This window comes from Nanorana parkeri, unplaced genomic scaffold (genome assembly GCF_000935625.1).
Source record: "Nanorana parkeri isolate BGI_ZX_2015 unplaced genomic scaffold, ASM93562v1 scaffold988, whole genome shotgun sequence".
In the NCBI taxonomy this organism is placed as follows: Eukaryota; Metazoa; Chordata; class Amphibia; order Anura; family Dicroglossidae; genus Nanorana; species Nanorana parkeri.
In genome coordinates, this window is record NW_017307256.1 from 2162 (window position 1) to 25973 (window position 23812).

Genomic DNA, 23812 nt, shown 5'->3' on the forward strand with positions numbered 1-23812 from the left:
AGGGGTCTGCTTAGAAACAATTCGCCCTACAAACCTTTCTGAACATTCGTTCTGTGCAAATAGAAGCAAAAACAAAAGTTCTTGGATATAGTTTCTTTTCAGGTCAAATTAATGTCATGTCATACTGCATTTGACCACTAGATGGAGCTGAGGAGCATAGGAAATAAATACTTCTTATGCACCTCAGCTCCATCTAGTGGCCAAAATGCAGTATGACTTGACATACATTTGACCTAAAAAAGAAGATAAATCTAAGAACATTCATTTTGCGTCTATTTGCACAGAACGAATGTTCAGAAAGATCTGTAGGGTGAATGGCTATGCGAATTGTTTATCAATAGACCCCGGTATAAGTCATTTACCTTTCAATTCCTACATTAAAAACGTCCCCTTTGCTGTGCATAGCTTGTAGAATGGTTCCCTGGTAGAAATAAATACTGGCTTCTGTTGAACTCAGAATTAGGTCACATTTGTGACTCTTAGCTGTGACATCGTATTGATATTATTTCCATCTCTCTATTGTGTTAGGCTGACCCATTACTCTGCAAGCATAAAGCAAAATCACAATGATGATGGTGATGTGTAAAGATTAGACCAGATAATATCTCGGCAGTAGCCCCGTCTGCGTCGGGTGCTTTTTAATTGCAGCTGGTAGAGCGGCCTGTGATTTATTCAAGCTGAATGGCTCAGTGGTGTGCTGGCTGTCAGCCATAGCTGTTGTATGAGAAGGGTCTCCAGCACAATAATAAAACTGATTTGTACCACAAAGGCAGCGTTGTCTTCAGAACGCCATGTACTAAGTCATTCCATCTGCCTTCTGCAGGAAAGGTACAGAAAACAAAGTACAAATGTTGCTAAAAATAATACATTTTTCTCGAGTCACTAAAAGAGTTCAATGCTAATGCAGAAGTGACACACATATCGAATGGCGATTGCCAGTTCCTTTGTGAGAGGATTGTTTTCAGTTCAATAAACAGGCAAGAGTATTACATTTAATATTGAATTACTCGGCTTTGAATATAGATTCCTGACCCAAGGTGATTTTATTTCCAGTCTTGGCTTAAAGGGTTATTAAACCCTTGCATGTTTTTGTATATATCTACTGCTAGCAAGCAGTAGATATATGCAAAATGATTTTTTTTTTAAACTTTTTAAAAGGGGTAACACTTACTTGTGTCTCCGTCGCGCGCTCCCGTCAGAACATCTGAAAATTTCTCGGGCGGCCGCAAAGGATCTTGGGGCGGCCGCATGCGCAGTTCAGATGTTCGGGCGGGAGACGAGGAGAGACACAAGGTAAGTCTATGGAGCAGCGTGCACACGGACAGACACCGTGGGACATGAGAGAAGAGGAGGACAGAGGAGTCAGCGCTGGATCCGAGACCCGCACCAGCGCTGGAGGGACATCTGAAAACTACAGGAAAGAAGATGATTAAGAGACATCATTTAAGGTAAGTCCTTACACTAACATTGGGGGGGAGGGGGGAAAATAGCCTTTAATGTCACTTTAAGTGAGGAAAATTCACACAAATACATGAAAAACATGCTAACCCCACGCAGATAATGTCCTTCGGATAATCACACCAGAGATGCAAGGCAAGAGTGCCGTCCACCTAGAACCTGAGCCAGTAACAGTGCAAAACGAAAAGATCAGATTTAGACCCTGTACACAACGGGGCGGTCCAGCCGCACGGATCCGCCGACATTAACGCTCCCATACATTGCTATGGGGACCGTTCATGCGACCACGCGGGTCTGCTCGTTCCGAACCGCCCCCGACCGAACTGCTCCCTGCACTATTTTTGCCGCGCTGAGCAGTGCGGTTTCCATATAGGTTCCAATGGAACCGCGCTGATCAGCTCAGTTTTCGTTGTTTTTAATTGCATTTCAGCACTGAACACACAATTAAAAACTCCCTTTTGAGATCAGCACGGTAACCGTGCTGATCCACAACCGCCCTGGTGTGAATGGGCTCTTAGAAATAGTTTACTACTTACTCAGGCCGAGCACACTGACACTGAAAAGCAACAATGATGTACAAAGTGCAGCATCCAAAGTAACTAAAACTTTATTATCATTCACAAATCTAACTACAGTTTAGGAAATGACTATTTCAGCCTTTCTTAAAGAGGTGTCTGGCACCCAGGGGTGGGTGACTTCTGGCAACCTCAGGGTGTCTTGACATTTTGTAATGGTAGGACTCTGATGTAAAGGAGGGGGGCTGAAGGCTATGATGTGAAGGGTGCTCCTTATATAAAGAGGAGGCTCTGATATTAAAGAGGAGCTCCTGATTTTGAAGGGGGGCTACTGATGTAATAGGGAAGAGGGATCCTGATTTGAAGGGGGGACTTAAATGTAAAGGGGAGCCCCATTTTTTATGTGTTCTTGCATGTGGCAACCGCTACAAATCCATGACAGTTTAGACCGGGGTGCCTCAAAATTTGTCATACTTTTAAAGGGTGCCGTGACTGAAAAAAGGTCAAGAAAATATGATCTATTTATAAAAGAATTCACATAGCTTATTTGTTCAAGGAAACTTCATATGCATTTGTTCTGTGTGAGTTAACTAAGTGAGAGGATTGAGAGAATGGGGTCAAATTAAATGTTCTTAGTGTAATTTCTCTTCTGGTCGAATATTCTTCAGTAGGCAAATTCGTTGAGATGAACAGGGAGCAGCTTGTCTTGCCATGGCTGTGTGTTTGTAGAGACGCATACATCTTACTAGTACACACAATGGTGGCGCCATAGGACCCTGCAAGGGAAAGGAGCCACCTTAAAGGGGTTATTAAATCCTCCGTTTTTTTTCATAGATCTACTGCTAGCAAGCAGTAGATCTATGCAAAAAGTGTAAAAAAAAAAAAAAAAACGCTTTGAAAAGGGTTAATACTTACCCGTGTCTTCCCCGCTCGCTCCTGTCCGAAAATGTGAAAATTCTCGGGCGGCCGCAAAGCATCTTGGGGCGTGCGCATATGACATTTTCGGCCGGGAGACGAGGAGAGACACAAGGTAAGTCTATGGACGCATGCACCCGCATGCAGACACTGTGGGACAGGAAGTGCCAGCAAGCTCAGAGGAGTCAGCGCTGGATCGGAGACCCGCAGCAGCACTGGATGGACAGATGAAAAGGACAAGAAAGAAGAAGAAGATCGGATTAAGAGACATCATTTAAGGTAAGTGCTTTCATTAACATGGGGGAGGGAAAAAGATTTTTGACTTTGTCACCTAAAAACAGGATATCAGGGCCAGTGCTCAGGGGACCAGCTGATTCTGCAGGAAGCTAAAACTTTTAAACATCAAGGAGCAGCATCCATTGTAAGTGATTCAATCAGCATTTGAAACATTTTGACTAACCAGGACATAGGAATCTCCACTCTTTGGGTGTATGAGGTGTGTGAATCAAATTCTCTGGCAGCTAAATCTGTTCACATTCATGTATTTCATCATTGTCTTCATCTTGTTGCCTGCAGCTCTGTTTTACTAAAAATCATATAGGACTCCTGATCATTGTTGATATTCCCATTGTCATCTTAAATAATCCTGGATACGTAAAGTCAATGAACCCTTTGTAATCCCTCTTTAAGTAAAATACTGCCTCCGTGTCAAATGTGATTTTTTTTTTTTTACTGATGATAAAGACATTACTTCATTCCTTCTTAGCGGAACATAACATGTCAAAATGATTAAGAAACTCTTTCCTGGATCAGGAAGCTCTGATGCAAGGCGTTGCAATAGTTTTAAAGCTCTGCCTTTAGTATTCCGCTCTGATCGAGGATCGTGTTTTGTATGGATTTTTTTTTTCTTCCTTTTTTGGAGTGGGAAAAAAGTATCCACTCTGCATACTGATAAAAGTTATGTGATTGAAGTAATACACGTCAGCTGTAAGATTTAGAGGCTAAGATGTTGCTGCATCACTTGTAGAGGGGAAGTGGAGGGGGGAGCAGGGGATGTGGAGCAGAGGGGGAGGGAGGGTTAGAAAAAGGCTTTTATTTTGGTCAGCTGACTTAAAGAATCAACAGACATGGCCGTGAGCGGGAGGCAGCAGCTACAAGAGAGGCAGAGGTAAGAGTGAGAAAGAGATGGGGAGGGAGAGAGAGAGACAACTGGAGAAAAAGAGAGGGGCAGAAAAAGCGTAAGAGAGGGCAGGAATCAGAGACAGGATGAGAAACAAAAGAGAGAGAAGGGGTAAGATAGAAATAAAGTGAGACGTAAGGGGAGAAAGAACAACCGAAATAAAGAGGAAAAGGGGGATAAAAAGAGACTGAGAATGAGGGAGAGACAAAAAATGCATTTGTTGGTTAAGCAGTAATCTGTGTGAAGGATCTAAAAGATTTATCAAGAGTGGATCAAGGTGACAAAAAGTTTACAATAATGTAAAACCAATCAAAAAAAATTTCTTTTTAGAGTACTGACAGCTGCTAGAACATTAGAAAACCACCTGATTTGAAGGAAACCTTTATTGAGAGAGATGTCATAGTTGGCCGCATAGATGGGGAAATCCCCGACCCCCCCCCCCCTGCTGGTCTGTTGTATTCTGACAGTGGCGGATGTGCCACTGTCAGAGTATCTGTACAGTGGCTGCATCTGGTTGTGCACAGTCACTGTTCGGGCCAAAATTGTCAGACTGGCTCCTTTGACAATATTCGACCAATGTATGTCAAGTCAACCAACCAGCATTGTCAAAAGAAGGTGAGCAACATAAAGCCACATAATCTCACAGTGCGTAAGATGGTACAACAACAGTGAAAAGTGCTTTAACTCTTAGCAACCAAATATCACCCCTTTTTAGAGTAGTCAGACCATTGAAATCTAATTGCTGACCAGTTTCTGGTGGATATTAAACATTGCACATACACTACAGGTGAAACTCGAATAATTAGAATATCGTGCAAAGTTCATTTATTTCACTAATGCAACTTAAAAGGTGAAACTAATATATGAGATAGACTCATTACATGCAAAGCAAGATAATTCAAGCCGTGATTTGTCATAATTTTGATGATTATGGCTTACAGCTCATGAAAACCCCAAGAACCCCAAATCCACAACCTCAAAAAAGTAGATTATTACATGCAATCAATAAAACAAGGATTGTACATAGAACAATATCGGACCTCTGAAAAGTACAAGCATGCATATGTACTCAGTACTTGGTTTGGGCCCCTTTTGCAGCACTTACTGCAATTACTTTTGCACGATATTCTAATTATTCGAGTTTCACCTGTATATGATAAAACATTTGTGGACACCCGACCATCACACCGATGTGAGATTGTTTGACATCCTATTTTAAAACTATGGGCATTAATATGGAATTGCCCCATCCCTTTACATCTATAACAGCCTCCATGCTCAGGAAAGGCTTTACACAATGTTCTGGAGTGTGTTTGTTGGAACCATGTGTTTATGGAGTTTGCTTTGTGCAAAGAAGCACAGTCATGCTGGAATCAAAAAAAGCCTTACGCAAACTGTTACCACAAGGTTGAAAGCACACAGTTGTCTAAAATGTATTTGTATTCTGTAACATTGACTGTACAGTTCCCTGCAAAACATCTGAACTCCCATTTGGACGATTGTTTACATATTTTTGGTCAGTTAGTAGGTGTGATATACAGGTGTCCACAAACATTTCACTATATAGTGTAGTTCTTTGCTAAATATCCTTACTAAGTAAAGAGGAAGGAGCAGACCGGAAGAATAGAAATGAGTGGGTGAAACAGGAAGAAAAGAACAAGACATTAGCTATAACAATCTACATTTGCTCTATTTTGTGTCTTAGGCTTTTCTTAGATTGGAGTAGAGTAATTGGCTCTCCTGAGGGCTCCCATCTGATATATGCTTTGTTTGTGTCTGCAGGTGACATGTCACCTGGGGAGGACTTTGAAACCCCGAACCTTTCTCCTTGACTATGGATGGCTACAACAGGCAGGAGCAAATTGGCAGCAGTGAAGATGAGGATCAGAACTTTGTAAGGTATATGGATGAGGATGGAGTCATTGGATTAAAGGAAGGCGGAATGGAACTATATAACCAAGGATTTATAGAAGAGGATGAAACTGAACAACAAAAAATACTAGGTTTGGAAATAGGAGACATGTTGGAGCAAGATGAAGAAGGAATTTTGTTCCCAGCATCCCCTACAGATGGTGACAGATCAGATAGTCAAAGCTGGAAAGAGCAATTTAGTTTTTCCCAAATGCCAGAAGAAAGAAGGAACCAAGAAATAATTAGCATTCATGATACCGGTAAGTTAATCTCTTACTTCAGGCAGGAAGTTTCCTTCCATAACATTTCTGCTATATATAACAAAATAAAATGGTGACATATCTGTCTTGTTATTTTACTTTTCAGATGATCTCACTTTTTTGGACCAACCTAGCAGGTCAATTACTTTGCCTTCTGCACTTGAACGAAGACCTCCAAGCAGGGACCAACAGCTGGATATGACTGAAGATGAGGTGGATCAAGGGAGTTCCCTGGGAGCATGGGATGGGAATGAAGAAGAAAACTGGAACACACAACAATTGGGATTGCTCTATAATGGAACTGAACATGAAAGGCTTGACGACTATGGACAAACTTTAGCAGGGGAAGATCAGTGGAACAACTTACCTGGATCCCCTCAAGAAGATTACTCTAACATTTCAAAGAATCAGGGAGGTGAAGCTATTAAAGAGTCCCACTCACCATCATCTCCTCCACTTCCTAGCACTTGGGACACTAGACTATTTGGCATGTTGAGTCTATCACCTGGTATAGAAGCTGAGACTCTTCCAGAACCCTCACATACAGATAGTGGCGAAGGATCAGCCGTCATTCCTTTTGGAGATCATGGAAAGGTTTCCAGAGTTACAAAGTTGTCCAATCAGACTACATATTTAAGAACTAAGTCTACCTTATCACCTTCCTCTTCGACCAAAAGGCAGAACGCACAGCATTCTAATGAAAAGAAAAGCAAAAATTCAACCATTGAACAATATGGCAGAGGTCAGCTCAACTACCCTTTGCCTGATTTTTCTAAAGTTGGTCCCCGGGTCCGATTTCCCCGTGATGACCAGGGTTATCGTCCTCCTCAGCCACAAAGGCTAGAAAAGCAAAGTGCCCCTACTCTCTTTAAATCACCAGCAGATATAGTAAGAGAGGTCCTGCTGAGCAGTGTTGAAAAGCCTGCCCAGGAACCAACCATTCCACCCTCAGTACCACAAGAGTTCAAAACCCCACAGCAAGCCACCCAACTTGTTCATCAGCTACAGGTAAATATATGGTAACTTTACACTTTTTCTTTTCATTTTTAAGTCCACCCAAATTGGATCTATTAATTGCCAGTGAATGTTAGTAGGGGAATCACTTAGTGTCCTTCTTATATCCTTCCAGGCCCCCATTAGTAATATACCAGACCAATGTTCCTGCGTCTAGCCCCCCTCACAAAGAAAACTTGCTTATTTTGTCCGTAAAAAGTGTTGCACTCATCTTTCTGCATAATGTAAAATAGGTTAAAAATCCAGCAGGAAAAGTGAGGCTGCTTCATGTTGGCCATGGTAGGTGGATGGACCCAAGAAATAATTTTTAGGGACCTTGTCAATGGGGTCCCTGAAAATATAGAAAATCAGTGGATGATCCACTTTGTTAGAAGCTACCAAGAACAGAAATATTATATATGGGTAGACTTTACATTCAAGCCTCAGGCAGCTTCACTTAATTAGTGTTTCTGGACTTTTTTTTCCTTTCATGTCCATCCCCACAGTTTATTGCAGTTAAATGAAAAGTCCAAGAAAACTTATTTTTACGTTCTGGATACTGTGGTAAAGGATCAGAACCTTTGTTTGTTTTTTATGATGCATTTCTTTCCAGCCTAAGGAGTCTAGTGTTAGTGGTCTTAAAGTGAACCTTCACCCCCTTTCAGCTCTGCATGCTGATTTAAAATCATATTACATTCATTAAACATATTTTTCATTTACTTACCAATAAAGTTTATCCACATCCCGGTCCACCTTGACACAAATGATGTAATGTGCCCAAGTGTTGCATCCCGGGAAGGTTACATAAGCAATGCATTGCTGGGAAATATCATCTGTAATCTCATGAAAGGGAAAGACATTTTCCTCTCCTGAGATGATGTGCATGGTCACATGTCCTAGTCACATGTGCCAGAGTCCTAGGTGAGATCTAATAATCTGCCCTTAGTTAAAATGGCCACTGGGAAAGAAAAGAAAAATAAGGTACGTAAAGAATACAAAGCCGGCAATTATCTTGAAGTACCTGTTTGTAGATTGCCATTATTAAATATTTATAAAGGTGCCTTTGTTGATATTAAAAGATATGGGTAAAGTTCCTCTTTAAGTTGAACTCTAATACACAATCTACCTTTGAACCCAAGCCCTAATGCTAACCCCTATTCTGCTACATACTCATCTCCTCCTGTGCCAGGAGCCTCTGTGTTTTATCACAGCAAGCAGTTGTGTGCTCTGATCATGCAGTGCTGAGATCCTGGCACTAGGTGAATGAGATCCTAAGCTTTAATTGTATTCTTGCTCCCACTGGAGAGATTTCCTCTCACCGCTTGTTGTGGTGACCACCGTCTCTGGGACAGTGATAAGTATCACTTATCTACTGATAAGTTTTTCCAGCATTAACACAGAATTAATTCCTGACATTCTATCCAAAACAAAGTAACAAATGTTTTGGCTGGAGTTCCACTTCAATAACTTTCCTCCATATATTTCAAAAGAAGAAAAGATCCGGATTCCGGTGTCAGACCAGATCCCATGAGAGCAGGCTCTAAAGGAATGGCCCAGATAAGTTAAAGAACTCTTACAGTACACCATAATAAGAGAAGTACATAGGCTGCCCAGTGCTAAAATTGCTTGTTGTCCGTATGTTTGGCTTCAAAACGTTTAGAGCCACATACCCAGATTATGCATGCAGTGTCATAATGAGTGTCAGAAAAGTTAATCTCTATACTTGTTCCTGGTCAGTGATTCAGACAGCATTGATGTCAATGCATTAGCATGACAGCCAAGCAACTAACAGTCTCATAAGCAGAAGTCAGTATTAGCAGTCCACATAATCTTCTTATGCTGGATGCACTTGAAAGGAGAATTCAACTCTGAAGAAAATATTTTAGTACATATTGACTATCTTTTTCTAGAAAACAGACGGCTGCTACATGCTAAACTAGACAGCCAGAATTGATTCATGAAATCTTGTGTTTACACATCCTTTTCGCTAATAAATGCTGGTGATCAGTTGAAAAAAAAAATCAACTGCGCAGATAGCGTAAATGCTTATTTCAAGCACAGACAAATAAACTAGACTGCTCACTGCAATTAGCCACAGAGCTTACATATAGTCAATACCTTTAAACAGCATTCCAAGTTGCAGAAGCAGTCAAGGAGCACCAAAAGGTCAATGGCAGCTAAGAACCTGCTAATTAGACCAGGGATGGGGACAGGGGTGTATCTACTGCAAGACAAACTAGGCATTTGCCTAGGGCGGCACTTTCCAGGGGGGCAGCAGAAAACGCCACCCAAACCAATGAGGTGGACTAGGCCGGACTTGCCCTTGAGCATACTGGGCACTTGCCCAGTGGGCTGAGGCTGGGCGGCACAGAATCAGGCAGCGGCGACTGCCTAATGAGGCAAACTAGGCCGCCCTAAGAGCGGCTGCCTAATTATAGAGCTGTCTGGTGGAGGGTCCAGTGAGATGCGGTCCAGCTTGCGTTGTACAGGAGGTGGAGGAGAAGCAGCGGGTGGCTCTGGGCTGGCCATAGCATGTGATCTGATGGCGGGATATCCCAGAAGCAGGCTGGGGACTGCAATGTATACTGTTGGTACTGATGGCACTTCGAGCTGCAGGTAAGAGGAGCAGCACATGTATGCAGGGAAAGGGACTATGCAGAGCCCACCTGAGACCGTGTACAGCTCTCCTGAGACCCCGTGTGGGCTGTATCCAGTGACTGACAGGTTGCCCAAAATGTCCTAAACAGGATGGGGTGGGGCAAATTTAGATTGAGGGGGGTGTCCGAGTTTAGTCTTGCCTAGAGCAGCACAAAACCAAAATACACCACTGGATGGGGAGTGAAGTATATCTACATTAAAAGGGCAGGCACCTTTACATTTTATTGAAAGACCAACAAATCTCAACTACCGTATGTTTTTTTTAAAGAGCAGATAAAAAACACACAGATATACACTATGGGGCCTATTTATAACAAAAAATTATTGTACGACTGTGTCCGCATTGAAACCAAAGAATGGACATGCACCATTTGTCTGACATAGCAGACTAGAAGGCACTGTAGTGCATTACCATATATTGAGATGCGCTTTAATGCATTGGAGATACAGAGCAGACTACTTCCTGCTAAGAAGGAGAAGCCTCAGCCAAATCTACACAAGTAATGGTCAGTTTAAAGTTACCTCCACACTGTGGCACATTTTAGAACAAGGCCTAGCAAGTCAGTAAATGGGGAAAAAGATCAGCAGCATGGAAAGCACAGGCAATACTGGTGACTAGACCTTTGCCTTCTGCTTGCTTTTTCGGGCACAGCTTTTACAGTCCTCTTTAGGCCTTGTTCCCACCAAATGCAGAGCAGATCTGCATGAGTTTCTGCACACGCAGTGCAGTGGGTTGTGCCGCATTTTTGATGCGTTCTGGGCCGTATTTGGTTATAAAAATGGGCTTTCAGTGCGTTCCAGGGCGTTTGCATGCATTTTTTATGTGTTTGCATGCGTGGAACGGAACGCTGCGATGTAAACTGGAGCTAAAAATACTATTGGAATACATTGGACTCAGTTTTGCTCCGGTCTGTAACTGTTCTGCTCCTAGAACGCGCTTGGTGTGAACAAGGCCTAAGTCACTTAGCAGTCTTACTTTGTAAGGAAGGGCCTGTGTCAGCGGACTTCTGTTCACTTCAGTCAGGTCATACATTCCCATATGAGTCTATGGGAATGCAAAACCTGCTCGAAGCAGGTCAAGTGGCGATCAGAAGGAAATCAACTGCAGGTCAAATGCACCTGTCAATGAATTCTAAATGATCTCAGAAGCATCTCAAAACTGATGGACCATTGACACAAGCCCAAAGCCCATCAACACAGGCCATAAAATATCTCTTAGTTCTTGCTTTTAAACATGTCAAGCTAGATTTACAACCTAAATGCATAGATAGAGTTTACAAACTGAAGCAGATCACTGGGAGACTTTATTTAAATAAGCACCTGGCAGCAGCAAAAAATCTTAACGCGCTTCGCACTATGATGATTGGCTGTAAAGCTCAGCTAAGCAACATAGCGCAAAACACACCAAGGCATTTTTGCTGCCTGTTAAAATGAAGTCTCCCAGTTCTCTACTCCAATCCATGGACTACCTATGCATTTCTATTGATGTACAGCTGGGCAAAGCTGGTGAGTTGGAAGTAAGGCTGATGTGTGCATACAAGTATGATCCCCTGGTGCCAGCAGTGTTTTATCAGGTTTGCAACTTCATAGATATAAGCTTTAGTTTACAATAAAAACTGGTATAGAAATTGTGTTTGACATTCGGACATTCTGAACAATATTAATAACAGCACTATCATTTTGTTATATTTCCTGCATGGCTCTGTACCGCCATTCGTGTTGTTCTCCTTTTCTTTAATTAGTTGTTGCTATCTGTACATCATATAATCACCTTCCTTAACCTGTCCTCTCTTCCTTCTGCTTGTCTCTAGGAGGATTATCACAAGCTGCTCACTAAGTATGCAGAGGCTGAAAATACGATTGACCGTCTGCGCCTTGGAGCTAAAGTAAGATAGTGTGATGTTAATATTGAATTGCCTAGATCTGCCAGACTGAGTTCATGTTAAGAGCTTCTCTAAACTCTAAGTGGACGTTTGTCACCACATACACTAAGGCATTTTGTAGAATGTAGAATAAAAGTCACAAGAGTCCCTATTAGTGAGATTCCCCCTTCTGCTTGTCTGACCACTGCCATGAGAACTAAATGTGAAATAATTTTTGTCACCAGAACAAGAATAGTTTCCAATGGGGAATGGGTTCCAGAAACAACTGTCTAGGAGAGGATCTTTCTCTCTTCCTCACTTTCACTTGCAATACATTTTTAAACATTTTCAAATAAAAGAAACAGAGCACAACACATCAAAGCGTTAACAACGTAGGCGTAGAGTGACCCATTAGTGCAGAAATCCATGTGAAATAAGCTTATATAATAACAAATGGGGAAAGGAGAAGCGCCTCAAATAACAATAAAGTGGACAAAAAGCTCCTGGGTTCCAGCGTCAATCTATAATAAGCAAAGTTCCCCGAAAATACGGAATCCCAAAATAGGAGCTGTCTATAATAATCAAACAGGTAATGCTAATGTAACAAATTTTAATGAGAATTAATAATAAAGTAGAAAAACATATAAAACACACCTACACCTGTTTGTCATTTTAATTGATTTTAGATGTTCTTTGTCAGTAGGTGTGTTTATATGTTTTTCTACTTTATTATTAATTCTCATTAAAATTTGTTACATTAGCATTACCTGTTTGAAATAAGCTTATACCAATAGATTGTGTAGTCTGATGGCCCAGGAGTTGTCACACGCTTAATACAAACAGATAAGCCCAAGGAGGGTATATATTACCAAGGAAGAAGGGTGAGATCTGGAAAAGAAAAAGCAGGAATGAAAGTTAAAGCAAAATTAAGAGTAAAAGTAAGTGTAAAGATAATCCAGGAGCCCCCAAATCCCCAGGACACATGTAAGGAGCTCAAAAATGGGAGTCGCCAAAGATTGCGGAAACTAGAAGGGTCCACAGTGGGAAGAGTGTATGAGAGCCAAGGGTCCCAAAGCTTACGAAACCGAGCATGAGTTTCATGAAGGATACTCGTCATCGTTTCATTAATAAACATTGTGTTCATTCGAAGCTTCACTGCAGGAAATGGAACCCTGGATGTCCTCCACGCTCTCACAATGGTCTGTTTCGAAGTCAAAAAAATATAGGTTAGCAAGGTCTGTTAAGAGGATGACAGCAAAGAAACTGTGATGCAATAGAGCCACACGGGATCTTTCTGGATAATAACATGAAAAAGAGAATGTATAAGACCAAACACCCTGGACCAAAAGGAAGTCAATTTAGGGCACGTCCACCAGATATGCAGTACATCTCCCAAATGACCACAGCTTCGGAAACATCGATCACTAAAGGACAGGACCGCCTTAGCTATTCTGGAAGGAACCCAATACCATCTAATGAAGACCTTGTAAGCAGACTCCAGAATAGAGGTGTTAAAGGAACATTTCATCACACGAAACCAGATTGCACCCCAGTCCTCCTCCCCCAGAGTAAGTGACAAGGTAGAGAGATCCTTATTCCAATTCTAAACATATGAAAGTACAGGGGCTTCAGGAATGGTATTAAGATGGGAATATAACAAATAAATGAGGCCAGGTGCACCTAGAGAATGTAGACAAACATGTTTAAACGGTGACTTACAGTTATTCACTAAAGGGTGAAAAGTTTGGAGAAGGCAGGAGAAGTGAAAAGGACAACGTAGCTGATTTGGAAAAATTCTCCAATTCATCTCACTTTCCGAATCAGCCATGTTGTCCTAGATTGTTCACTTCTCCTGACTTCTCCAAACTCTTCACCCTTTTGTGAATAACCCTGTCAGTGTATGGAAAGTCATGTCCCCTAGTAAGGGAGATGATCCAGTGACGAGGCTGTAGGTAGTGAAAATGTTCCCTTAGAGGGACCGACTTATTTTCTCTGAGCGAGGTCTCTTCCTCACTTTCAACATATTTCTTCTCTCTTCAACAGGAAGTGAGGGAAAATCCTCCCATTGTGATGCAGATGACAAAAACAACCCTGAAAAGGGGTTTTTGACCATCAGCTGCTCGATCCACATATATTTTCATATATTGCATCTTACCAGTCCTTAGATGTGGTGGTTGCATTTGTTTTTATTTCAGGTTCTTTTTACTTTTCTTTAACCTGGTGATCCTGCCAGTAACATACTTTCTATCCTGTGGTGACAATGTTCACTGTATCTTTGAAGATGAATGCTGTCAATCTATGACAGCAAGTGTGTTAAAACTACAGAATACCTCCCCCTTTTTCTCTATGTTCTAGAAGGATGAGGTCTGGTTATTATTGTCAACAAATTCCTGCAGGATGCAATATTTAGAAGGAATCCATGTAGAATAGTGGATCCGACAGATATATTTAAGAAATGTAAAAATAAAATCTACAGAAACCATCTCATTCAGTCTCATATTTTATATTAAAAAGTCCCTATTTATAATAAAGGCTCCTGGTAATAATTGTAGGAGCTGTATTAGGAATGGTTGCTAAGGACCAGTTTGGTAAATTATATCACTGGATTCATATTATACATTAGGTTATTGGACTAGTGTGACTGAAGAGAACCTAGTGCTGGGGTTATAAATGGAGCAACCAAAATGGTGTAATTACTAATGCCATAGGTCTTGTTTGATGAATCACAATACATCAAAGGTTTAATGAATGATACCTTTGAACTCATTTATTGAATGGTGTATTGGATTAGGGCAGCCTTTCTTTTCACCAAGTTTTTTTTGCCAAGGAGGAAATCATTTTCTAGTCTGAAGGAACCTCTGCTAAATATTATTTTATCTACAGCTCGAGGTACATTAGCATGATCAGTAAGTTGTAGAATAAAAGAAAATAGGAATACATAAAGAAGAAAGAATGTGATGTTCATTTAGTACATTTCACATGTGATGCCCCCCTGCTATATACAACAAGATATTCAGTAGTAATTACAATCATAAAATAAAATGAATAATAATAATGGTCAAGAGTAGGATCATTGGTACATTGGTGCTTAGTGTATTGTTCCCTTTATTGATAATCACTAGTCCACACCACTGGCTTTGTCGAGTGACTATCAAGCATTGACACTATCATGCAGAATATCAATCTGCCACTACTTAAGAAATACATAGGGACCTCTGGAAGAACTCTAGTTAACAAGGACTGGACTAGAATAGAAGAAATACAATGGGACATACTGGACTGTTTGATTAAATGATGTCACAGGACTGGTTTGATTGGAGAAACAAGACAGGCGTCATAAATGATGCCACAGAATAGGTGGTTAATTGTGTCATAATACAAGTATGATGAATGATGTCCCATGGCATGTAGCAAATAGCATAGGTCTTGTTTAAGAAAGACTATTAGTAGTGTACTCACTGGAGCTATTTTGGTTATTAGGTTTGACTCGTAGATGTAGAGGTTTTTATTGGTTCATTTTGCAATTTTTGCATGATCTGCCGTACTTTCCTACCAACATTGGCATAAAGAACAAAGTTTGTAAACCTGTATTTTAATGGAGAAGGTATTCTCTTTCACCAGGTACAGCTCTACTCTGACCCTGCAAAACCAAGCCACAGTGTTCAAATGGGAACAGTCATGCAAGGGTCAAAAGTCATGGAGTTCACCATACATCATGCACAGGTGGCAAACTTCAGTGCAGTAAATGAAGACAATGATATAACCAAAAGGGACACAGGTAAAGTAATCATTTATTTTTGGAGCATATAAATATGTTTGCATGGAAAAAAGTATACATTTTTTTCAAGGTGTTCTTATATGGCTGGTAATAGTCAGCTTTAACAGGATTGTTCTGGAATTTGCAGCTTTTCCAAGCAGATTATTTAGTTCTAATGAGTGAAGAAGAAGCGCCTTGAGTAAGCTGGGAAAGGTCTGCAACATTACAGAGCAAGTTCAGTCCACTGTGATTAAATACTACCAACTATTCCCCTGATGCCCAACCTCGGGCTCTTTGGCACTTATTGTGCGGCCTGAGGGGCCCCTTCAAGCAGAAGTCTGTATTTTGGTGCTTGCTCAGGCAAATGAAAGACAAATATTCTTTAGACTGTCTTTTAGTAGTTAAATAGCTTGGTTTACTGTATATATTTTACACTATTATTCCTTTTCTATTCCATACATCCCCTTTCTCTTATGTTTTTGTTTTTCCTCTGCCCCTCTTTTATAACAGATCTTGCTGATAAATGTGGGACAATATTTTTTTAAGTGGGCTGTAAGAAGCACAAATGTGTTCTTGTATGGTTTGCTAAGGTCCTACATGAAAGACTTCTAGTCAGGTATTACACAATTGTGCACAAAAAGGAAGAATCAGAGTTTCTAAATTAACTACAAAATTTGAGCTTTATATTTAAATTAGAGCATGGCTGGAAAAATCGCAGGGGCTAGGTAGCCAATGTCACCTAAAAATTACAGGTGGTGCCTAACTTTTGAGATTTCCTCTAGTTGTCATTGGGGCTGGCTCTTAAAATAGAAAACAATTCTGCTGGTTCCTGGATTGGACAGAGTGGCTCCTAAATTCTATATTAATTTGCATCCACCCCAGATTAGAGCTTCTATTAGGTTTTTATTGTCGTCTGTATCTCCACTGGGGAGATTTACTCTGTCACGATGATCACTGTCACAGGACTAAAAGTGGGGGGAAAATCCAAAAGAGTTTTCATTACTATTGGAATTGGGGAGGAAACCTTCCCATGGAGACAGTTGTTCCAGTGATCATTATCTAAGAGGAGATTTCCCTCTCTGTGGTCAGATTCCCCTTTCTATTATATCTATTTCTCCACTTGGTTTTAGGTTCCTCTGCTCCACGGAATCATTCAGCAACTCCCTCAGATGCCACTTTACCAGGTACCTCAGGTTCTTCCATTCTTCAGGGACCTGAAGACAGTGCTTCCATTCTAAGATCACACCTGGAGACCCTTTATAGAGAGGTTAGTGTTGAACTTGCGTTTTTTTTCACTGGAAGCCAAAGAGATCTGTATTACTTTATCATTCCTAAGACCTTTACTGTTTGAAACCACCAGTGCATTTATTCAGTCAGGACTCCCGGGAACACAGTGCAAACTCATTCTCCAGAGGAATATTAGGTTTCTATGGAGAATGAAAACTGTCAGTATTGATGTAGAATATTTTCCATGCAGAACACACCTTATGATTAGTATTTGATATCCAAGGTAAATGCAGCTCCAAACATAAATGGGGCACAACACAGAAAGCGCTGTGTGTTCTAGGAAACGCATGTGTTTGCAGGCCTTTTTTTGAGCCAATAACAAACATCTTACAGTAAGTATGTGGCTCAGGGGCTTCATATTGCTCTCTGCTGTGTCCCATCTTTTGGACACTTGTTTGTTATACTTTATTGTGGCTAATGAGCTGGGGTTGAGACCTTTGGTATATGCCAAGTCTAACGTAGTTTTGATAGCATTGCTTTCCATAGTAAAATATAAAAGTACACATGTCAATTGGGTAAAGTTATCCAAGTAACAGGAAAAACAAAATGGCATCCACCTGTTTGCTGCATTGCAATGGCAACTTACAGCTTGAAGTCCATACTTTGCCATTATCCCAATCCATACCTCACTGACAAGCAGAAAGGTATGCATTGTGGAGAATGGAGCGGGGGGTGACACGAGGCTGTCTCATTATCTAGATAGGCTCCAGGCTCCCAGGGGTCAGAGAATTCAAAAAGAATGTGTACAGCTCTGGTGGCTTACAATAAGGTTCTCTTGTCACTCAGATAACTATCCATGTGACAGGTGTATATTCAGTTCAAATGGTTATTGTTTTATATCAGACTTGGATTGGCAAGCTGGCATCTCAAGAGGACCAGTGTATGCGAGGATGTCTTTCGGCAGCAATAAGTGCCTGTAAGCTTCCTGGCATCACTCAATACTGCATCAGAGCTCTTTTAACCCATTGCTGCAGTACATAGAAAGTAAATAGAAAAAGACACCCATACGTATACTGTGTTCAGCTTTACTGCATCACAGTGATAAAATTGGAAGGTTCAGGTGGGCTTTAAAATACAGCCAGCACAAAACCCATTCAGTTCACAACAGCCCATAATGGTTGACCAAATAGTACTGAATGAGCAGCAGTGCAATTATTTATAGCAGGGCTCAAAATTTCCACTCGCCTGCTCGCATTTGGCGAGTGGAAATGCAGTGCAGGCGAGTGGAAATTCAGTCAGGCTTGCGGTCACAGATCGCGTACCTGTCTCGTGGGAGCAGCTGCTTCTGCTGGGCTGTCTCCCTTCCATTCGGCCGGAGCTCTTCACTGAGCTCCAGGCCGAAAACGAAGTGATTAGTAAGGTCTGCAGACCTTACTAATCACACTAGAAAACAGTGTCATTGATAAGATTATTTAAGAGGGCGTGTTTAGGGGCGGAGTTAAGGCTGCGGCAGGGTAGGGGTTAGGTGGGTAACTGGTAGCGAGTAATTCTTAAGAACTGGCTAGTAGCTCAGGACTTTAAATTTTGACCCCTGATTTATAGTATTGCTCTTTTGGGTTAGATGTACATAAACATGAGCTGGTTAGCGTTAAATGGCAATGCTGCATTTAGGTCTGACATTATTAGGCATCCATGAGAATTACTTATATCGAATTGTCCTCTTTATAGCACTTATACAAAATGCACTCCTAGAGAGTTCCCAAGTCTTGTAAAAAGCCAGCTATTGCCAGCTTTATTTGCTGGTTACCAGTGTCAGTCCACCCAAAACTGATTTTTTATTTTGTGGGAGATAGACACTGGTATATACTAAATCATCTACTGGATTGTATGCAGTGATATCCCGTAGACAGTAATAGAATGCTCTCCATTCAGGACTACCCACTGCTCACCAAGTCCTGGCATGCTGTCTCACTTATGCTAAAGCAGGAGGATTCTCACTATTCCTGGTGCAGTCTCTAATCTTTATTAAAGGAGAACTATGGGGTTAAGGCTTTTCCCCATAGTTCTCCTAAGGGTAACGGGAGGACACAAACTAGCGTCCTCCCGTCACCCTAGGCTCAGTATACCGCAAGCTGTAGCTCGCGGTATACTGAGACGCCGCAGCTGAAGCGGATCCCGACAATTGTGCCGGGATCTGCGTGAGTGACAGCTGGCTCTGCCTATCTAGAGGCAGAGCCAGCTGTACCCGCCCCCTCCCCCGTCCGTTCCGCTAGTCAGCGCTGGAAGATCTGAGCGGGGAGAGTGGAATCCAGCCCCTCCCCTGTCACGGCAGAGAGCCGTGATAGGATCGAGAGGTGAGCGAGCGCCGGTATGCGTTCGCTCACCTCCCGATCTACTGAGCCGACCTGTGACAGTCTCATTGTCACAGGTCGGCTAGAACTATGAGGTGAGTGAAAAGCACTCACCTCATAGTTCTCCTTTAAAGCAGAACTATGAGTAAAATAGAGAAACAGACAGCAAAAAATAAGCTGGCAGAGGTCCAAATGAACTGCAATGCCATGCAGTGCCCACACATGCCTTTACACACTATTTTCTGCAGCCCCAGAGCCCTGAATCCAGATAAAAATACTTTGTCAGCCTTTCTGTAAAAATGATTTTTGAAATAATATGCTGCAGGCATCAGATCCAAATGTGCCGTGCACTAGTAAAATACATTTTTATCCTTTGCAGGTCGACCTTTTCGTGGGGCTGTTGCAAGGGGGAAATTTGACTCCTGAAGAACAACAACAGGTAAAGTCCAGTGATAAAAGGGTCTGATACATCTCTAAATTGAATTCCATTTCTTATGTGTGTGACCCTGTATCTTGTACTGTCTCCATCCAGGCTGTGCAAGAGCTCCGTGGCTCTCTAGATGTGCTAGAACGCAGGTACTTACAGGCTCAGGAGCAGTATCGTCAAGAACAACGACGCACTGGGTACCCATCTCTGGAGCTGGATCCACAAAGGTAAGTACAGCATATGAACATTGCAGTCAGTGGGAAAAGAGCAATGCTTTTCAAAACCTGGGCTAATTGTTTTATATTATCAATCTGTTCATCAGTAACACATAGGGGTGTATTTATAAGATATTAGCAGAGTTATTCGTCCTGTGAAACTGCATTTACATCTGTTCTCTGAGAAAGGAGACAAAAACGTTAAAGGAGAACTATGAGATGAGTGATTTCCACTCACCTCATAGTTCTAGCCGACCTGTGACAATGAGACTGTCACAGGTCGGCTCAGTAGATCTGCCGTGACAGTGGGAGGGCCTGGATTCCCCTCTCCCCGCTCCGATCTGCCAGCGCTGACTGGCGGAACGGACGGGGGAGGGGGCGGGTACAGCTGGCTCTGCCTCTAGATAGGCAGAGCCAGCTGTCACTCACGCAGCTGGGCGGATACCGTCATCTACGTCAGGATCCGCTCCGGCTGCGGCGTCTCAGTATACCGCGAGCTGTAGCTCGCGGTATACTGAGCTTAGGGTAACGGGAGGATGCTAGTTTGTGTCCCCCCGTTACCCTAAGGAGAACTATGGGGAAAAACACTGACCCCATAGTTCTCCTTTAATGTCATGTTATTAGTATTTTCTTTCTAGGTCAAATGTAATATCGGAAAAATATTTTGTTAGATGGAGCTAAGGAGCATAGGAAATATATACTTCTTTCCTCAGCTCCTTCTAGTGGTCATAATGTGGTATCGTCCTGATCTTACATTTGATCTGGAAAGTAAATAAACTACGATTTGTTTTTGCCTCCATTCTCACAAAAGGGATATTCATGCAGTTTCACAGGATGAATGGCTCTGCAAATTTGTTAGAAATACACCCCCTAGGTTGTAGGAAATGTATTTGGCATAGATTGTAATAATGAACATTGTTTTCCTATACACAGCAGGCCTTCCCTGGTGATGGACACCACAGTGCACTGTATGGCACTTGTAAATGTTTTATATATACATAGTCGATCCAGTCCAACTTATGTGCGTGTGTATTTTTCTGGCATCTATATGTTGCCATTAAAGGAGAACTATGAGGTGAGTGATTTTCACTCAACTTCATATTTCGAGCCGACGTGTGACAATGAAACTGTCACACGTCGGCTCCATAGATCGGGAAGTGAGCGAATGCATACCGTCGCTCGCTCACTTCTCGATCATGTCCCTGCAGAGAGCCGTGACTGTCACTCATGGCTCCCTGCAGGGATTCCCCCCTCCCCTCTCCGATCCTCCAGCGCTGACTGGCGGAATGGATGGAGGAGGGGCGGGTACAGCTGGCTCTGCCTCTAGATAGGCAGAGCCAGGTGTAACTCACGCAGCTTTGTGGATCCAGACAGTATTGTCGGGATCCGTCCCGGCTGCGGCGGTCTCAGTATACCGCGAGCTGTAGCTCGCGGTATACTGAGCTTTGGGTGACGGGAGGATGCTAGTTTATGTCCTCCCGTGACCCTTAGGAGAACTATGGGGAAAAACACACCCCATAGTTCTACTTTAAACATTTTCTACTAGTATAGTTTTAACATTTGTTTTTGTTATGGATTTACATTGTCAGCTGGCGTTTTAGTTCTAAAGAGGAAGTCCAGTTTTTGCAATCAACATGTTTACCTCTTTATTTGCAGCTATTATAAGCAGGGCTCGAAAATGTGACGAGCAGACAGTGGAGCCCGACGAGCAGCAATTTATGGTACTTTTTTAATTATATAGTAAAAAAAAATACCCCCCATGGTGATTATATACCTCCAAAAGAAAGCTCTATCTGTCCCCAAACTTTTTTAACATAAATTGCAAGGCTATAGTCCGGTCATGCTGACTGGTGAAATTTTTGACTGACTGGTGAGACACTATCAAATTTTTCAAGCCCTGATTATAAGGCTTGTGTGGGATATGAAATATAGTTTTACCTGTTAATAATATGATATTTTTGGATAAGAAAAAAATTAATTGAAGATGATTTTAAATGCACAGTAATGCTTGCATATCTCAACAAGATGTCTGTTAATGAAGAGCTGGTACTTAGGAAGATTAGTAGATCCATGTATCATCCTTGGTTTTAAATGTGTCCATGTGTGATAGGTATCTGTTACACTTTTATTTTCGTATTGATATGTCGTATCTCTTCTTCACAGAGAACTTGAAGATGCCATATTCCAATTGGGAGTCCAACTGGATGAGTTACAAGAAAGAGTAGACCATTCCGCCCAGTCCAACCCTAGCACAGACCTCACACGTAGTACTCGCCATTTGGATAATGTCCCATTGCCATCAGCTGTAGTGCCTGTTCCAACTACTCAGACACCGTACCCACAGGTCAGTAACACATGACCTCACAACTGAAAGTTTCAAAAGGAAAAACTTCTCTTGCAACCAAATTAAATGTCTTTTCTCTTTCTAATCTCCTCTAGAAGGATGAATTTAGTTGCTTTGGACAGTGGTGGATATAGACTGCAGAGAAAACATGTCTGGTACCTACAAGGACAGCTGCCCATTTTGTGTTTTGTTACCATCTACATCTCAGCATGATATACACTACTCTCTGTGCTCTCCCCAGCAAAACCAGTACCACTGGCCTCTTTCATGTTCCATTGCCAGCACTAGTAGACCCTGTCCCATGCGATAACATTTAATAATTCTTATTGGGATCTACTATATTTGCCGGCGTATAAGACGACTTTTTATACTTAAAAACATCCCCCGAAAATCGGTGGTCGTCTTATACGCGGGGTATACAATGTGAACGTTTCGTTAGTTTGGGCCAAGCTGGCCCAAAATGAACGTCCCTAATCTGTCAGCCTGCTGGATGTGCGGTAATACTGTATGTACGGTAGCTTCGGCTACATACAGTATACAGCGGTAGATTCGGCTACATACAGTATACCGCGATGAGCCAATCGCGGCGAGCGATGTACACAACCTCTGCCAATCCAAGCAGGCTTTGTATTCATTAATAGAATACATCACTCGTCGTGATTGGCCCAGCACGGTATACTGTATGTAGCCGAAGCTACTGTACATACAGTATTAACGCACATCCAGCGGGCTGACAGATTAGTGGGTGTATTTAAACTAAATGGCAGGTAGACAAGACCCCATCATGGCTCCAGCAAGAAGGAAATATGCAGCCTCGGAAGGGGGGTAGTCTTATACGACGAGTATAGCCCAAAACCTATGTTTTAATTGGAAAATTAGGGGATCGTCTTATACACCCAGTCGCCTTATACGCCGGCAAATACGGTAGTACTTTAACGGGACACCCCATATGATCAGCATGGAACCGCCCACTCCCTCATTTGGTATTTTCTTTAACCCCCTTTTTTGGCCTATCGTCTTTACTAGCATGTTCAGCTTGCACATGCACATGTGTACCTTCGGACAACCTTGCTATTAACAAAAAGCACAAAAGCACGGCGACTTTTAGAAACTTTTTTTTTATAAGTTATGCAGTTATATGCACCAACTTGTGCCCACCCCAAGAATAGGGCTAATTTCGTAGAGAAAAGGTGGAGGTGTTTCCTATTACTAACACATTGTATGTATCTACGGCCACAACCTTTTTTTTAGCTTTGGATTAAAACCTCTGCCAGTTTATTTTCTGCTGTCTGTTTACCACTTGGGAAATGTCCCTCTACTTCCTCTCAGACAATTGTCCGCGGAGCTGATCTCCCCATTGGAAGATATCCTCTTGCCTTTTGGGCAAATCTAAAATTTCGGCACTTGCTTCACTTTCTTTTTCAGTTTTAATGGTCACCAGTACAAATAGAGGGATGACTCAACCCAATTGTAAGGCAGCAATATAAACTTCAGAGGCTCTAACTAGGGAGGCACCAATACAGTTTTTTCGGTATCGCGTACGAGTACCGATCTCTTGCTGTCGGTACTCGCAGATGCTGAGTACCGATACCTGTGCTTCCGCTGGCATGGAGCCGGCTTCCTGGGAAAAAAAGAAGCCGGGCAGCGGGTAATGACACGCTGTCTGGCTTCCTTATTGCCCGGGAAGCCAGCTCCATGTTTGGCCAGCTCAATGCTGAGTGGCTGGGAAACTGGCTTCC

The 23812-nt window shown here is 42.1% G+C and overlaps 1 protein-coding gene across 1 annotated transcript in view; it reads left to right on the forward strand.

The window, feature by feature from the left end:
• The first annotated feature begins 3998 nt into the window (after nucleotides 1-3998).
• Nucleotides 3999-23812, forward strand: part of AKNA (AT-hook transcription factor) — a 59287-nt gene continuing 39473 nt past the window's right edge. Inside the window, exons 1-9 of the mRNA XM_018566919.1 lie at nucleotides 3999-4056; nucleotides 5851-6239; nucleotides 6346-7247; nucleotides 11702-11776; nucleotides 15374-15530; nucleotides 16640-16776; nucleotides 19467-19526; nucleotides 19620-19741; nucleotides 21893-22073. Of these exons, the coding sequence (XP_018422421.1) occupies nucleotides 5903-6239; nucleotides 6346-7247; nucleotides 11702-11776; nucleotides 15374-15530; nucleotides 16640-16776; nucleotides 19467-19526; nucleotides 19620-19741; nucleotides 21893-22073 (1971 nt within the window). The 5' untranslated portion in view covers nucleotides 3999-4056; nucleotides 5851-5902. The remainder of the gene's footprint in view (nucleotides 4057-5850; nucleotides 6240-6345; nucleotides 7248-11701; nucleotides 11777-15373; nucleotides 15531-16639; nucleotides 16777-19466; nucleotides 19527-19619; nucleotides 19742-21892; nucleotides 22074-23812) is intronic.